The following is a 17,905-nucleotide window of genomic DNA, read 5'->3' on the forward strand; positions in this document are numbered from 1 at the left end:
TAAAACAAACAAATTCATACACTGTTGGTGCAGCAATGGGAGCAATTGGGGTTAAGTGTTTTGTCGATCATCCAAAGCTGCTATATAAAAACAGATTGATAGATTGATAGATTGATAGATAGATAAAAGCTCACCTGGAGGAAAGCGCTGAGATGAGCCGCTGAGTTTTTGGAAACAGAGGAGGAAGGTTTGACCACTCTCACTCCCGGGAAGCTCAGCACTTCGTCCTCGCTGTCGTCATCGTCCTGCTCATCCAGCGAGAAGGAGCGAAGCCCGTCCGTGTTCACCGGCTTCGTCGTGATGTGGCCGTTGCCGTGGTTACTCCTGCCCCGATGGGAGGAGGAAGAGGAGGAAGAGGTGGGAGGGGCTTCGAGCTCCTCCATTAACCACTCCATCTCGTCTTCACCTGCGTCTTCGTCCATGTTGACCTGAAGATTTATAGAAAACGGTCAAATGTGATTATAAAAAAAAGGAAGAAATTAATGTTTTTTGTTCCCTATTAAACTTTATTTATGTTGGATTTCATGCAGCAAGTTTGATTTAATGAGAGTTTATCTAATAAATCAGATTTTCTGCAAGTTATAATCTGTTTAAAGTGAAAAATGTACTTTTTATTTTACTGATATTAATCTGTAGGATTAGGAGGAAGGGAAGGAGGGAGGAAGGAAGGAAAGGAGGGAGGGGGGAAGGAAAGGAGGAAAGGAAAGAAGGAAAGAAGGAGGGAGGAAGGTAGGGGGGAGGAAAGAAAGAGAGAAGGACGTGAAGAAGGAAAGGAAGGAGGGAAGGAAGGGAGGTAGAAGGAAGGAAGGAAGCAAGTAAAGGAGGGAGAAAGGAAGGAAGGGAGGGAGGAAGGAAGGGACGGAGAAGGAAGGAAGGGAGGGAGAAAGAAGGAAGGAAGGAAAGGAGGGAGAAGGAAGGAAAGGAGAAAAGGAAAGAAGGAAGGGAGGAAGGAAGGAAGGATGGAGGAAGGACGGAGGAAAGAAGGAAGGAAGGAAGGACGGAGGAAAGAAGGAAGGTAAGAGGGAGGGTGGGTGGAAAAGAGGAAGGGAGGAAGGAAGGAAGGACGGAGGAAAGAAGGAAGGTAGGAGGGAGGGAGGGAGGGTGGAAAAGAGGAAGGGAGGAAGGAAGGAAAGAAGGACAGAGGAAAGAAGGAAGGGAAGAAGGTAAGGGGGAGGAAAGAAAGAGAGAAGGAAGGAGGGAGGGAGGAGGAAGGGAGGAAGGAAAGAAGGATGGAGGAAAGAAGGAAGGAGGAAGGAAGAAAGGGAGTAAAGAAGGAACAGTCAACACAGACGGGGTCAGTTTGACCCTGGAGGACGACAGGAAGGTTAAACAAGCATCAAACATCATATTGAATCAGCGGCAGCATTGTTTAACCCTTTATAGGACACTCATTGAAAGGAAGGAAGGAAGGAAGGAAGGATGGATGGATGGAAGGAAAGAAGGGAAAGAAGGGAAGGAAGGAAGGAAGGGAGGAAGGGAAGGAAGGAGAGAGGAAGGAAAGGAAGGAGGGAGGGAGGAAGAAAGGAAGGAAGGAAGGGAAGGAAGGAAGGAAGGAGGAAGGAAGGAGGAAGGAAAGGAAAGAAGGATGGAGGAAAGAAGGAAGGAAGGAAGGTAGGGGGGAGGAAAGAAAGAGAGAAGGAGGGAGGGAGGAAGGGAAGAAAGAAGAAAGGAAGGAAGGAAGAAGAAAGGCGGATGGAGGAAGGAAAGAAGGAAGAGAGGAGAGAAGGAGGGAGGGAGGGAGGAAGGACAGATGGAAGGAAGGAAAGGAAGGAAGGACGGAGGAAATAAGGAACGAGGGAGGGAGAAAGGAAAAGAGGAAAGGAAGAAAGAAGGCAGGGAGGAAGGAAAGATATTTTGGGATATTTACAGAAGTTACCGAATATAATTATTTGCCCAATAAAGGGTCACTGTAATCTGAGTATCTGATTACTGAGGATCTAACCTTGGAGTATTTATAGGAGACTTGGTTTCCTCTCCTGCAGCAGCCGGCAACCTTCTGGATCACCAGCTCTCTGAAACAAGAAAGATGAAGATGCTGCAGATTCAATACATTTATTTAAACAGGACACATTTCCATTTCAAGCTTGGTGAACTTTAAATTTAAACTTTTTTCAATTTATTTATTATTACTTTTAAGACTGCAGAGAAACAGAAGAGATGGATAGAAATGTGTTCTGCATCTTAACCAACAGACTCTATATGAACCCTCCTGCTGTCCTTGAGTCAAGGAAGGAAGGGAGGAAGAAGGAAGGAAAGGAGGGAGGATGGAAGGAAGGATGGTAAGGAAGAAGGAAGAAGGAAGGAAAGGAGGAAAGAAGGAAGGAAGAAAGGAAGGAAGGAAGGAAGGAAGGGATGGAGGAAGAAAAGAAGGAAGGAAAAAGGAAGGAAAGGAGGGAGGATGGATGGAAGGATGGAAGGAAGAAGAAAGGAAGGAAAGGAGGGAAGAAGGATGGAAGGGAGGAAAGAAGAAGGAAGGAAAGGAGGGAAGAAGGATGGAAGGGAGGAAAGAAGGAAGGAAGGAAGGTAGGGGGATGGAGGAAGGAAAGAATGAAGGGAGGAAAGATAGAGAGACGGAGGGATGGAGGAAAGGACGGAATGAAAGGGAAGGAAAGAAGGAGGGAAGGCAAGAAAGGAAAGAAGGAAGGAGGATGGAGGAAGGAAAGAGGGAAGGGAGGAAAGAGAGGAAGGAAAGAAAGAGAGAGGGAGGGAGGAAATAGAGGAAGGAAAGAAAGAGGGAAGGAGGGACGGAGGAAGGAAAGAAGGAAGGAAGGAAGGAAGGAAGGGAGGAAAGAAGGAACTGTCAGAAGAGACGGGGTCAATTTGACCCATGAGGACGACAGGAAGCTTAATATTGTGAGTCTCTACTGGAATATCTTTACATGATTTCCAGTTAAAAACTCTTCTACTGGTCCTTTATGCAGCCGCTCAGTTCAGCCTCTGTCTGTTAACCTCCTGTCTCTTTAAAACTTGTATATTGAATATTTCAAGAAAAGACAAAATATTGCAGCACAAAATTAAAAAGGTTAAAAAAAAATCACAATATTACAAGAAAAAGGCAGAAAATCGTAACATGAGATAAAACAGTGGGATATTTGACTTGCACTTCAATATTGGACGCTGTGTTTAATATGTGACATCATCAGAGGAAATAAACATATAACCATGTGACATCATGTTTTAGGGCTGACCTCCTCTCTCTCTTGTGCAGCAGCAGTCCCAGCAGACACACAGTCAGTCCCACCAGCAGCAGGCTCAGCACTATTCCCACCGCCTGGCTCCTCCTGGACAAACCTGGAGCGCCGTCATCATCCAGAGAGTCTGTGTTCACAGTCCTGCAGGAAGAGAAGAGATACAACACGTATTAAATATATATGTTAAATCAATCTGCACAGTTTTAAGTACACATTTAAAAACCTCTTTAAAAGGCAAATTAGACTTCTGTATAGGCTTCATATGATCAGGGCTTTTGGGGGAAATCACCGATCCGATCACATTAGGGAGCAATATGTGTATTTAAATAACTTGTAAATTTACTGTTTGCTTTAGCATCCGTTTAGGTGTTGGTTTTTCTTTGTCTACGCTCCATTTCTTAAACTCTGCATTTTGCAGATGCTTCCCCACGAGGTTCTTTAGTGTTGCACAGATTGCAAATAGCCAATAATCCGACAGCTAATGATTCAAGATTCAAAAACCTTTATTACCCCTCAGATTGTGACTAGAGTTGTTTTGAATCTAGGCAGCGCCATCTTGAAAATTTCAGGTGCATGCTGGGAAAAAATAAAAACACGGATTCTACTTATATGGGCATGAGGCGGAGTCATGGGCAGAGCGGGGAGGTTGCTATGGTTGCGAGGGCTGGATCTCGAGGACATTGGTCAATCAACCTGTCAATCAGGACATAGCCACGCCCTAATGCATACCCTGCTTTATCGTCACATATAAAATCAGGGAGGCCAAAATGTCCCAAATGAACATCATACTGCATTGAAGAAGGCTTTAAACTAGCGATTGAGACCATAAACACATTTTGAAAACGTTTACTGAGGTTAGAAATCAAGTGAGAAGTTGGTGAATTCTCCATTGACTTGTATAGAGACGGTCGCCCCCTGGTGGCCTTTTGATAGAATGCAGCTCTAAGTTACTTCCTGGTTGGCCTCATTTCAGAGGACCCGAACTCCCCGCCTGGTAAAACAGCTGTAACCTCCAGATGTTTTGCATATTAATCAGCAGCGTTCTGACTCACGTGAGTCCACACACGGCGTCGGTGTGCCACACAAACAGATACTGGCACTCGTCCGTCTCCAGCATGAATTCGGGGATGCCGACCCCCGCTGACGGGTTACAGTGGAACATGATGGTGGACGACACCTTCTTGCTTTTCTCCCGGCCGCAGTCGGACTGAGACGACACCATCACGTCCAGGTTTCCTCCTGAAGGGGAAAAATAAAGATTGTTAAACATGAGGCCCGCGGGCCAGAACCGGCCCACTGAAGGGAGCAATTCGGCCCACTTTCCTTCCTGTGTTCTTTTCCTTCCTTCCTTCCTTCCTCCTTTCATTTCTTCCTTCCTGTTTTCCTTCATTTCTTCCTTCCTTCCTTCCTTCATTTCTTCCTTCCTCCCTTAATTTCTTCAATTCCTCCCTTCATTTCTTCATTCCTCCCTTCATTTCTTCATTCCTCCCTTCCTTCCTTCTTTCATTTCTTCCTCCCTTCCTTCCTTCCTTCCTCCCTTCCTTCCTTCCTTCTTTCATTTCTTCCTCCCTTCCTTCCTTCATTTCTTCATTCCTCCCTTCCTTCTTTCCGCCCTTCACAGTCTGTCTTTCCTACCTTTCTTCCCTCCTTCCTTTTGCCTCCCTTTCCTTCCTTCCCTTCTTTTTTCCTTTTGTCCTTCCTACCTACCTTCCTTCTTTCCTTCCTTCATTCCATCCTTCCATCTGTCCTTCCTACCTACCTTCCTTTTTTCCTTCCTTCCTTCCATCTGTCCTTCCTACCTTCCTTTTTTCCTCCCGACCTTTCTTTTTCCTTTCTTCCTTCCTACTTTCTGTCCTTCCTACCTACCTTCCTTCTTCCTTTCCTTCATTTCTTCCTTCTTCCCTTCCTTCCTTCCTTCCTTCCTTAATATTTAGAAGTGTGCCTCTAAAGCAGTAACTTCACCTTTGATGTAGTACTTTGCTTCGCTGGAGGAGCCGATCTTGCGTCTGTTCGGTCCGTTCAGTTTCACCTGACAGATGTTGGCTCCCACACATTTGGGCAGAGAGTTGTCGGTGATTCCCGACAGCTGGATGTGATAGATGTAGCGGTCTCCGTTGGGTCGGATGTCTCCAGACGCCTGATGATGGCTGAGAGGACAGGAGAGGAGATGAGAGGAGGAAAGGAGAGGAGAGGATTAAAGGTAAAGTTCATCACTGTTATTATTATTGTTTAGATATTTAAAGACTGTGTAAAGTGAATTCAGACATTTTCTTCTAAACACATTAAATAGGTCATAAATGTATTTCTAAAAAAGGTGTAAAAAGCATTTCAACCATTTAGATTTGAATTGTGGAGCTAGGCTTCACAAACTGTGTTTCAACATTTCTGTGTTCAGGATTTAGTGATTAGCATAAACCCGCCCCTGCTGCTGTAGAGGTAGAAATACATTCAGCACATACTACTACTACTACAGGCTACAGTTAGCCAGTTAGCTCAGTTAGCCGCCAAGTTAGCTGCCGAGTTAGCAGCAGAAAGCTCTCAGACGTAGCGTCCATGTTTCTGGTAGAGGTGGTGACTTTGATTGACAGGTGACACTTGGTAGGGGGCGGGGCTTCAGAGGTTGATTTTTACACAACTTTGAAGCCTAATTTCATATATTTGGTGATTTTTTTAATCATTCAAATTTGGCAGGGTGGTTAACAACACACTTTTCTGTGGTATGTCAAACTCAGAACACATATTTATTCTTACTTTATACGGACTTTAAACATTAGAGTTAGTGTGTTACCTGAAGTAGAGCACTCCCAGACTCAGACTGGCTCCAGTATCAGGAACTTGGATCGTTCCGTTCACCATCGTCACTTCATGCTGCTTCACCGCACACGCTGACCGAGTCGCCCAGCCAATCACAAACTGACAGGACGCCTGGTCGATACTGCACACATACACACACACACAGAGATACACACACACACACACACACACACACACACACAGACACACACACACACAGAGACACACAGAGACACACACACACACACAGAGAGACACGCACACACACACACACACACAGAGAGACACGCACACAGAGAGACGCACACACACACACACACGCACACGCAGATAAGATACTGTTAACATGGCTGCAGGTTGCAAAAAAAGCTACATTTAAAATCTTTAACCCATTGAGTGAATTTAAAACAACAACTTTCTTCCTTCCTCCGTTTCTTCCATCTGTCCTTCCTTCCTTCTGTCCTTCCTACCTTCCTTTTTTCCTTTCTTCCATCTGTCCTTCCTACCTTTCTTCTCTCTTTCCTTCCTTCCCTTCTTATTTCCTTCTTTTCTTCCTTCTGTCCTTCCTACCTACCTTCCTTTTATCCTTTTTTTCATTCCTTCCATCTGTCCTTCCTACCTACCTTCCTTTTTTCCTTTCTTCCTCCCTTTCCTTCCTTCCTCCGTTTCTTCCATCTGTCCTTCCTTCCTTCTGTATGTCCTTCCTACCTTTCTTCTGTCTTTCCTTCCTTCTGTCTGTCCTTCCTACCTTTCTTCTGTCTTTCCTTCCTTCCCTTCTTATTTCCTTCCTTCCTTCCTTCCTTCCTTCCTTCCATCTTTTTAATGATCCGGCCCACATGAGATCAAATTGGTCTGTATGTGACCCTTGAATGAAAATGAGTTTGACACCTCTGTTTTACAGTCTATAATTTATATATAGTATATATTTTAGTGTGAACTATTGAAATGAATCAACTGTTTTTATGATCAATTAAACATTTTGAGTCAAACATACCCTAATTATGTGATTCCAGCTTCTTAAATGTGAATATTTTCAGTTTTTTTTTAGACTTCTGTGACTTTAAACTGAATAATTTAACAAACCAAACCACTAATCTATAAATCCAGAAACTGATGGGACAGATTAACTGATAATAAAACTGATGTTTAGCTCCAGTCGTGGTGAATGAGACTGAATCGTGACTGTGAATCACATTAAATCTGCTCCTGCTGAGGAACGTGAAGTGTTACGCAATCAGCTTCAGATGACGCTGAAACAGACAAAGTTTAACTCTGAAGACAAACACGCTCTGTTCTGTCATTAACAGTCAGAGTCAATCAGTGTTTTACTCCTAACCCTATAACCCTCTGTTAGAGCTGCACGTGTGATTCTGCTGCAGTCTGACACACGATGCTGCTGCACATGAACAAACATTATATCCACTCACATCCTCACTTCAATGATTTATAATGTATTATGTGAAGCACCTTGTAACTTTATTTTGAAAAGGTGAGATAAAGAGGAGATTTAGACATAATGCTATAAATGCAAACCTGCAAGACAATTAAAATAAACTAATTTAAAAATCTACAAATTTGAAGAACAGGCTTTAAAAATGACAGCAAGTCAATTTTTTGGAAGAGGGATTAAAATAAATGTAGTTTTAACGGACACTGACACTGCACAAAAAATAATAATGCATCATAATCAATATCATTACTAATCATTGACATTTCCCAGACTGTCATAATCCCACCAAAATAATTCACTTTGCATTTAGTATATGGACAATAAGTCATTTTTTCTGTTATATGTCATCAAACTGGCATTTAAAGGGTTAAAATCCTGAAAAAATAATAAATTTAAAATGGAAAATAATAAGTGTGTGTGTGTGTGAGTGAGAGAGAGAGAGAGAGAGAGAGAGTGTGTGTGTGTGTGTGTGTGTGTGTGTGTGTGTGTGTGTGTGAGTGAGTGAGTGAGTGAGTGAGTGAGTGAGTGAGTGAGTGAGTGAGTGAGTGAGTGAGTGAGTGAGAGAGAGAGAGAGAGAGAGAGAGTGTGAGTGAGTGAGTGAGTGAGTGAGTGAGTGAGTGAGTGAGTGAGTGTGTGTGTGTGTGTGTGTGTGAGTGAGTGTGTGTGTGTGTGTGTGTGTGTGTGTGTGTGTGTGTGTGTGTGTGTGTGTGTTTACCTGATGATGGCCGGGCGTCCCACCGTGGTGCCGCAGCTCAGCTGGATCAGCGTCTTCGCCTTCACTCCGTTCCCACAAACATCGTCTCCTGCTGAGTAACTGACGGAGATGTTTCCATCTGAAGAGGAAGAAAGGAAGAAAGAAAGAAAAGGTTTTAAAAGGTGCAATATGTAAGAATCCCACCCATCCATCCATCTATCCATCCATCTACCCATCCATCCATTCATCCATCCATCTACCTATCCATCCATCCATCTATCTATCGTCCATCTATCTATTTACCCATCTATCCATCCATCCACCCTTCTATCCATCCATCCATCCATACCCATCCATCCATCTATACCCATCCATTCACCCATCCATCCATCTATACCCATCCATCCATCCATCCATCCATCCATCATCTATCCATTCACCCATCCATCCATCTATACCCATCCATCCATACCCATCCACCCATCCATCCATCCATACCCATCCACCCATCCATCCATCCACCCACCCACCTACGTACCTATCTACCCACCCATCCTCATCCATCCATCTATACCCATCCATCTACCCATCTATACCCATCCATCCATCTATACCCATCCATTCACCCATCCATCCATCTATACCCATCCATCCATACCCATCCATCTACCCATCCATCCATTCATCCATCCATCTACCTATCCATCCATCTATCGTCCATCTATCATCCATCCATCTATCGTCCATCTATCATCCACCCATCTATCTATTTACCCATCTACCCATCCATCCATCCATTTACCCATCCATCCATCCATCCATCCACCCACCCACCTACGTACCTATCTACCCACCCATCCTCATCCATCCATCTATACCCATCCATTCACCCATCCATCTACCCATCCATCCATTCATCCATCCATCCATCCATACCCATCCATCCATACCCATCTATCTACCCATCCATCCATCCATCTATCGTCCATCTATCATCCACCCATCTATCTATTTACCCATCTATCCATCCATCCACCCACCCACCTACGTACCTATCTACCCACCCATCCTCATCCATCCATCTATACCCATCCATCTACCCATCCACCTATACCCATCCATCTACCCACCCTCCCTTCCATCCATCCATCTACCCATCTACCCATCTATACCCATCCATCCATCCATCCATACCCATCCATCCATCTATACCCATCCATCCATCCATACCCATCCATCCATCCATCCATCCATCCATCTACCCATCCATCCACCCATCCATCCATCCATCCACCCACCCACGTACGTACCTATCTACCCACCCATCCTCATCCATCCATCTACGTATACCCATCCATCTACCCATCCACCTATACCCATCCATCTACCCACCCTCCCACTCATCCATCCATCCATCATCCATCCACCCTTCCATCCATCCATCCATCCATCCACCCTTCCATCCATCCATCCATCCACCCTTCCATCCACCCATCTATCTGCAGTGCACTGAGGTGTATTTGACATGTTTTCTACCTTTGAAGCTCATTTTCTGAGTGTGTACTCGTCCCAGCGTCTGAGTGGTTCCTGCTGCTGTGTGTCTGCAGACCGTCGCTCCTTCTGGACATCCCAGTAATCCTCCATGGATCCCCTGACACAGGTTGATGAAGTATCTGAGGACATAAACACACACACACAGCATCCATCAGCTGGGTCCCAACCATAGACTGTATAGAAGAAATGGACGTAACACCCGTGACGTCACCCATTGGTTTGTGGACTGCTGCTCGGAAGCCAATAGTTTCTAATCTAGGCAGCGCCATCTTAAAAATGTCAGGTGCATGCTGGGAAAAATAAAAACACGGATTCTACTTATATGGGCATGAGGCGGGGCCATGGGTGGAGCGGGGAGGTTGCTATGGTTGCGAGGGCTGGATCTCGAGGACATTGGTTAATCAACCTGTCAATCAGGACGTAGCCACGCCCTAATGCATACCCTGCTTTATCGTCACATATAAAATCAGGGAGGCCAAAATGTCCCAAATGAACATCATACTGCATTGAAGAAGGCTTTAAACTAGCGATTGAGACCATAAACACATTTTGAAAACGTTTACTGAGGTTAGAAATCAAGTGAGAAGTTGGTGAATTCTCCATTGACTTGTATAGAGACGGTCGCCCCCTGGTGGCCTTTTGATAGAATGCAGCTCTAAGTTACTTCCTGGTTGGCCTCATTTCAGAGGACCAGAACTCCCCGCCTGTGTTTTACTACTCAATATATTAAATGTTGGCAATGTGCATGAGAACATTTAGTATGAAATAGTTAAACCAGTTTGGCTCAATGTGATAAATGATAAATAGACTTATGTAACAACTTTCTACTCTTCTGAACACTCTACATGCTTTTATACCACACACACACACACACACACACACATATACACACACACACACACACACACACACACACACACACACACTATCTATTCACCCCTCCCTCCTTTAATCATTCTTCCTCCTCCACTAAGAACTGAATTATAAAGAGGATTTAAAACTTGAGCCGTGTGTGTGTGTGTGTGTGTGTGTGTGTGTAAGTGCGTGCGTTTTTCTATCCTGGTGGGGAACGCAACCTGACATATTACTAACCCGTGGGGACCGACTCCTGGTTTCCATGGGAACAAGAATTGGAATCAATAGCAAACAGCCTCCTGATAGGCCTGGTCCCCACAGGGTTGGTTTTCCTGAGTTTGTGTGAACCCCAGAGGTCACACACGGTACTGCAGTGCATGAATTACCCTGGTGGGGACCTTTTCCTGACAAAGTGTGTATATTAGCATATTAGCTTGGTATTAGCATATTAGCTTAGCGATTAACCCCCTGGCTAACTGGATTATTAGATGCAGTGTTAATGGTTAGGGTTAGGGTTTCGGTTTCAATCCAACATTTGTTCAAATACTGAATATGAATTGTACTGAGGCTAACAGTGATGTCAACTGTATGCTAATAGACGTTAGCATTACGGGTCCCAACGAGGGGGGCAAAATTCAGGTTTCAAATTTATGTGAGTTTTTGATATTTCAAGTCATTTTTTTGTTCAAACAGAATTATGATGAATTTAGGAGTTAAAATTACGTCTCTAGACCCTTTAGAAAGGCTGGACCCCACAGGACTGCGCCCAGTCAGGGGTCCCCACGAGGTAGTATAAACATGTATGTGTGTGTGTGTGTGTGTCAAGCTCAGTCTTACGAGTCTGTGTTGTGTCTGAACTTCCAGGGCTCGGTGAGGGAGGATAGCGTCCGCAGGTCGAAGGTCTGATGCTGGCTCACTAGTTTACACTCCATCTTCTTCGGAGGACACACTGCGCTGGTCTTCCACGAGAAAGTCGCCGAGCAATCCTCCGTCTCCGCGAGCAGCTGAGGAGAGCCGTGACCCGCTGACTCGTCACACGTGAACAGGATGGACGACTGGCGCTTAGCGGACGCTGGAAGAGAGGAAGAGAAGAGAAGAAAAGTTATTAAAAAAAGCGAAATGAAGCTTTTTTAACTTCCTACACAGAAAAATAGTACTAATGAGTATTTACTGAGGTAATAATTGGCTTTAAATAAAGATAGATGATGTCACAGCTGCCTAAAAGTGAAGCTGAAACATCTGGATCGCCCCCTGCTGGCTGGATGCAGTATAGCTCATAAGTCCCGCCCCCTTTATATTATAACAGGTGCGAAAACTCAAAAAAGTTTATGTCAAATACATTTTAACTTCCACATGTTTTATCAATCTAATCATTGTTCAACTGCTCAAGTTTGTTTTTAATTAATTTATAATATTTTATTTTATTTTGAAAATCCTAATTTCAGACCTTTTAATTGATTGAAAATGTAAAAAAAACCCCTGTAATCTTATCTGCCTCATTTGTCTTTGCTGTCTGAAAGCTTCATTAAGGACTAAATAAACATTTATTAATAACTGATGGGGAGTTTATGAGTGTTAGATTAATTATAGATTAATTATGAGTCAGAATATAAGCAGTATTTAAAGTTATATTAAGTTAAATTGAAATATATACTCTTATTTTGAAGGTGTAGTGTCTTTCCTTTCACTCTACTTCTCCTTCCTGTGTTCTCTCCACCTCACAGCTTTGAAACCTAACAATCCTAAAAGTTGCAGGAAAGGAGGGAGGAAGGAAGGAAGGAAGGAACAAAGAGAAGGAGGAAGGAAGTAAGGAGAAAAGGAAGGGTGGAAGGAAGGAAGGAGAAAAGGATGAAGGAAAAGAAGACAGTAAGGAGAGATAGATGAAAGGGAGGAAGGAAGGAAGGAAGGAACGAGGAGAAGGAGGGGAGGAAGGAAGGAAGGAAGGAAGGAAGGAAGGAAGGAGGCGATAGATACTCTTATTTTGAAGGTGTAGTGTCTTTGCTTTCACTCTACTTCTCCTTCCTGTGTTCTTTCCATCTCACAGCTTTGAAACCTAACAATACTAAAAGTTGCAGGAAAGGAGGGAGGAAGGAAGGAAGGAAGGAAGGAAGGAGGAGATATATACTCTTATTTTGAAGGTGTAGTGACGCTACTTCTCCTTCCTGTCTTCTCTCCATCTCACAGCTTTGAAACCTAACAATCCTAAAACTTAAACATCTCTTTTTTTGTCTTCATCCCTTCATCTTTTCCCGACCTTCATGGCAGAATCCCCACTTCCTGTCCGTGTCATAGTTAGCGGTGGTGGCGCACCACTTCCTGCCGTCTGTCCTGCCGTCTGTGGTGCACTGTGTGTACTTCTTCTTCATGGAGGTGAAGGGGAACACACACGCTTCGTCTCCATCCGTCACTAAGCAACAGATGGAGACAGTAATTGACTTCTTCATTAATTATAGTTTTTATTTTAATTTAAAGAGAAAAGTTTGATTTTTGATTGAAAGCTGAACCACAGACCCCAGGAGAGAGAAGAGAGGAAGATAATCACAGATATAGAAGTATGTAAGTATAGAAATAGTCTTTTAATTTTATTCTATTGTGCTTGTCTTTGATGTTTTAATTAATTAATTTTTGTCTACTTTATTTTACCTGATCTTATTATTATTATTATTATTATTATTATTATTATTATAGTTTTATTTCTTTTGTCTTTTAATCCCTCTCTTAATCCAGCTTTAGTCCAGCTTTTATTAAATTTCATCTTCTATCTATCTAATCTACTTTAACCCAATTTATTTATTTATTCTTTTTTTTTAATTACAGTACTATAACTTTTAATAAATCTTTTCTCTTATCCTTTCTTACCCTTCTGATTTATTACTGATTTTATTATTTTATTTAAATATATATAGGAAGCAAGGAAGGAAAGAAGGAAAGAAGGTAGGAAAGAAGGAAGAAGGGACAAATGGAAGGAAGGAAGGGAGGGAGTGAGGGACAGAGAGGGAGGAAGGAAAGAAGGGACGAAGGTAGGAAGGAAGGAAGGAAGGAAGGAAGGAAGGACAAATGGAAGGAAGGAAAAGAAGGAAGGAAGGGAAGGAAGGAAGGACAAATGGAAGGAAGGAAAAGAAGGAAAAGAAGGAAGGAAGGAAGGAAGGAAGGAAGGAAGTGCCTTGGTGACATTTTTTTTTTTTTTTTTTTTTTATTGTAAGTAATTTTTATTATTCTTTTGCATGCATTAGTCTCCAATAATTTTTAACTTTGTCACTTGTTCTGTCTTATTATCAGCTTGTCAATCAAATAACTTGAGTCTGTATGAAAGCTGCGACATAAATAAACTGATTTATTGATTATTTCTCTTATTTTAGGAGCATGAATGAAACCAGAAAAGCCCGACAGCCTCCACCACTAAAGGACCAGAGGGTTTTAACCCTCCTGTTGGAAGTAGGAAGAAGGAAGGAAGGGAGGAAGGATGGAAGAAAGGAAGGGAGGGAGGAAAGGAGGACGGAAGGAAGGGAGGGAGGAAGGAAGGAAAGGAGGAAGGATGGAGGGAAAGGAGGAAGGATGGAAGGAAGGGAGGGAGGGAGGAAGAAGGAAGGAAAGGAGGAAGGGAGGAAGGGAGGGAGGAAGGAAGGAAGGAAGGAGGAAGGATGGAAGGAAGGAAGGGAGGAAGGAAGAAAGGAAGGAAGGAAGGGAGGGAGGAAGGATGGAGGGAAAGGAAGAAGGATGGAAGGAAGGGAGGGATGGAGGAAGAAGGAAGGAAAGGAGGAAGGGAGGAAGGAAAGAAGAAGGAAGGAAGGGAGGAAGGAAAGAAGAAGGAAGGAAGGGAGGAGGGAAGGATGGAAGGAAGGGAGGGATGGAGGAAGAAGGAAGGAAAGGAGGAAGGGAGGAAGGAAAGAAGAAGGAAGGAAGGGAGGAAGGAAAGAAGAAGTAAGGAAGGGGGATGGAGGAAGGAAAGAAAGAGAGAAGGAGGAAGAATGGAAGGAAGGAAGGGAGGGAGGATGGAGGGAAAGGAGGAAGGATGGAAGGAAGGGAGGAAGGGAGGGAGGAAGAAGGAAGGAAAGGAGGAAGGGAGGAAGGAAGGGAGGAGGGAAGGATGGAAGGAAAGGAGGGAGGAAGGAAGGGAGGGAGGAAGAAGTAAGGAAAGGAGGAAGGAAGGGAGGAAGAAGGAAGGAAAGAAGAAAGGAAGGGAGGGAGGAAGGAAGGAAGGGAGGGAGGAAGGAAGATGGAAGGAAAGGAGGAAGGAAAGAAGAAGGAAGGAAGGAAGGAAGGAAGGAAGGAAGGAAGGAAGGAGGATGGAAGGAAGGAAGGGAGGGAGGAAGGAAGGGAGGGAGGGAGGAAGGATGGAGGGAAAGGAAGGAAGGAAGGAAGGGAGGGAGGGAGGAAGAATGGAAGGAAAGAAGGGAGGGAAAAAGGAAGGAAAGGACGGAGGAGGGAAGGAAGGGAGGGAGGAAGGAAGGAAGGGAGGGAGGAAGGAAGGGGGATGGAGGAAGGAAAGAAAGAGAGAAGGAGGGAGGGAGGACAGAAAGGAGGAAGGAAGGAAGGAACGAAGGAAGGAAGGAAGGAGGAAGGAAGGAAGGAAGAGAGGGAGGAAGGAACAGTCAAAACAGACGGGGTCAGTTTGACCCGGCTCGGTAACGTACCAGGGGGGCAGGGGTCTCCTCCTCCGTACTGCATCAGCACCGCCTGCTCCTCGTGTTTGAAGTCCATCGTCATGGCTTTGCTGTTGCCGAACGACGAGGCCGTCTGGTCCGAGCCGGAGCCGGTGACGCGGCAGACGGCGCTGCTCTTACAGGACGGATCCTTCACCGAGCCGCACACGTTGATCCGGTAGCTGCTGGACCCGACCGGGACCTGGAATACACAAGAGCTTTTAGTTTAATCTGCAAGGAAGGAAGGGAGGAAGGAAGGAAGGAACAAGGAGAAAGAGGGGAGGAAGGGAGAAAGGAAGGAGGAAGGAAGGAAGGGAGAAAGGAAGGAGGAAGGCAGAAAGGAGAAAAAGAAGGAAGGAAGGAAGGAATGAGGAGAAGGAGGGGAGGAAGGAAGGAAGGAAGGAAGGAAGGAAAGAAGGAAGAAAGGGAGGAAGAAAGGACAGAAGGAAGGAAGGACGGAAGGAAGGAAGGAAGGAAGGAAGGAAGAAAGGGAGAAAGGAAGACAGGAGGAAGGAAGGAAGGAGAAAAAGAAGGAAGGAAGAAAGGGAGGAAGGAAGGAAAGAAGGAAGGAAGGAAGAAAGGAATGAGGAGAAGGAGGGGAGGAAGGAAGGAAGGAAGGAAGAAAAGGAAGGAGGGAAGGATGAATGGGAGGAAGGAAGGAGAAGAAGACAGTGAGGAGAAATGGATGAAAAGGATGTAGGGAAGAAAGGAAGGAAGGGAGGAAGGAAGAAAGGAAGGAGTGAAGGCATGAAAGGAAGGAAGAAAGGAAGGAGTGAAGGAATGAAAGGAAGGAAGGAAGGAAGGAGTGAAGGAATGAAAGGAAGGAGTGAAGGAATGAGAGAAGGAGTGAAGGAATGAAGGAATGAGTGAAGGAGTGAAGGAATGAGTGAAGGAGTGAAGGAAGGAGTGAAGGAATGAGTGAAGGAGTGAAGGAATGAGAGAAGGAGTGAAGGAATGAGAGAAGGAGTGAAGGAATGAGTGAAGGAGTGAAGGAATGAAAGGAAGGAAGAAAGGGAGGAAGGAAGAAAGGAAGGAGTGAAGGAATGAAAGGAAGGAAGAAAGGAAGGAGTGAAGGAATGAGTGAAGGAGTGAAGGAATGAGTGAAGGAGTGAAGGAATGAGAGAAGGAGTGAAGGAATGAGTGAAGGAGTGAAGGAATGAGTGAAGGAGTGAAGGAATGAGAGAAGGAGTGAAGGAATGAGTGAAGGAGTGAAGGAATGAAAGGAAGGAGTGAAGGAATGAGTGAAGGAGTGAAGGAATGAGTGAAGGAGTGAAGGAATGAGAGAAGGAGTGAAGGAATGAGTGAAGGAGTGAAGGAATGAAAGGAAGGAGTGAAGGAATGAGTGAAGGAGTGAAGGAATGAGTGAAGGAGTGAAGGAGTGAAGGAATGAGAGAAGGAGTGAAGGAATGAGTGAAGGAGTGAAGGAATGAAAGGAAGGAGTGAAGGAATGAGTGAAGGAGTGAAGGAATGAGTGAAGGAGTGAAGGAATGAGAGAAGGAGTGAAGGAATGAGTGAAGGAGTGAAGGAATGAGTGAAGGAGTGAAGGAATGAGAGAAGGAGTGAAGGAATGAGTGAAGGAGTGAAGGAATGAGTGAAGGAATGAAGGGAATGAGTGAATGAGTGAAGGAAGGAGTGAAGGAATGAGAGAAGGAGTGAAGGAATGAGAGAAGGAGTGAAGGAATGAGTGAAGGAGTGAAGGAATGAGAGAAGGAGTGAAGGAATGAGAGAAGGAGTGAAGGAGTGAAGGAATGAGAGAAGGAGTGAAGGAATAAGAGAAGGAGTGAAGGAGTGAAGGAATGAGAGAAGGAGTGAAGGAATGAGAGAAGGAGTGAAGGAATGAGTGAAGGAGTGAAGGAATGAGTGAAGGAATGAAAGGAAGGAAGAAAGGAAGGAGTGAAGGAATGAAAGGAAGGAAGGAGTGAAGGAATGAAAGGAAGGAAGAAAGGAAGGAGTGAAGGAATGAAAGGAAGGAAGAAAGGAAGGAGTGAAGGAATGAAAGGAAGGAAGGAGTGAAGGAATGAAAGGAAGGAAGAAAGGAATGAGTGAAGGAGTGAAGGAATGAGAGAAGGAGTGAAGGAATGAAAGGAAGGAAGAAAGGAAGGAAGAAAGGAATGAGTGAAGGAGTGAAGGAATGAAAGGAAGGAAGAAAGGAAGGAGTGAAGGAATGAGTGAAGGAGTGAAGGAATGAGAGAAGGAGTGAAGGAATGAGTGAAGGAGTGAAGGAACTATAGCTCACCTGTACTTCCCCGCTGAGCTCAGAGAGGTCAAAGGTGAACTGCAGCTGAGAGTCGGTGAGTTTGCAGCCGCTGGTTTGAGTCGCGTCTGAACACACGACCGGAGTCGCCCACTCAAAGAGATACACACACTGCTGCTGCCTGAGCATCTGAGGAGAGCCCTGAGACACACACACACACACACACACACACACACACACACACACACACACACACACACACACACACACACACACACACACACACACACACACACACACACACACACACACACACACACAGATTAATTACACTTTTATTAACTTATATGTTTGTATATGTCTGTTTTGACTCTTCCTTTCTTTCCTTCCTTCCTTCCTGCCTCCACCCCCTTTGTTCCTTCCTCCCTTCCTTCTTTCCTCTGTCCTTCCTTCGTCCCTCCTTCCTTCCTTCTTTCCTCTGTCCTTCCGTTCTCTTTTCATATCTCCCTTCCTCCCTCCTTGCTTCCTCCC

General features: G+C 44.5%; 1 protein-coding gene across 1 annotated transcript in view; it reads right to left on the reverse strand.

Annotated features, from left to right (window-relative positions):
• igf2r (insulin-like growth factor 2 receptor) overlaps nt 1-17,905 on the reverse strand; it is a 65,877-nt gene that overhangs the window by 943 nt on the left and 47,029 nt on the right. Inside the window, 12 exon segments of the mRNA XM_053337431.1 lie at nt 135-428; nt 1,943-2,012; nt 3,189-3,332; nt 4,244-4,430; nt 5,154-5,338; nt 5,980-6,126; nt 8,150-8,267; nt 9,665-9,801; nt 11,375-11,609; nt 12,792-12,944; nt 15,172-15,382; nt 17,417-17,575. Coding sequence (XP_053193406.1) covers nt 135-428; nt 1,943-2,012; nt 3,189-3,332; nt 4,244-4,430; nt 5,154-5,338; nt 5,980-6,126; nt 8,150-8,267; nt 9,665-9,801; nt 11,375-11,609; nt 12,792-12,944; nt 15,172-15,382; nt 17,417-17,575 — 2,040 coding nt within the window.

Source organism: Scomber japonicus, chromosome 17 (genome assembly GCF_027409825.1).
Source record: "Scomber japonicus isolate fScoJap1 chromosome 17, fScoJap1.pri, whole genome shotgun sequence".
NCBI classification, from domain to species: Eukaryota; Metazoa; Chordata; class Actinopteri; order Scombriformes; family Scombridae; genus Scomber; species Scomber japonicus.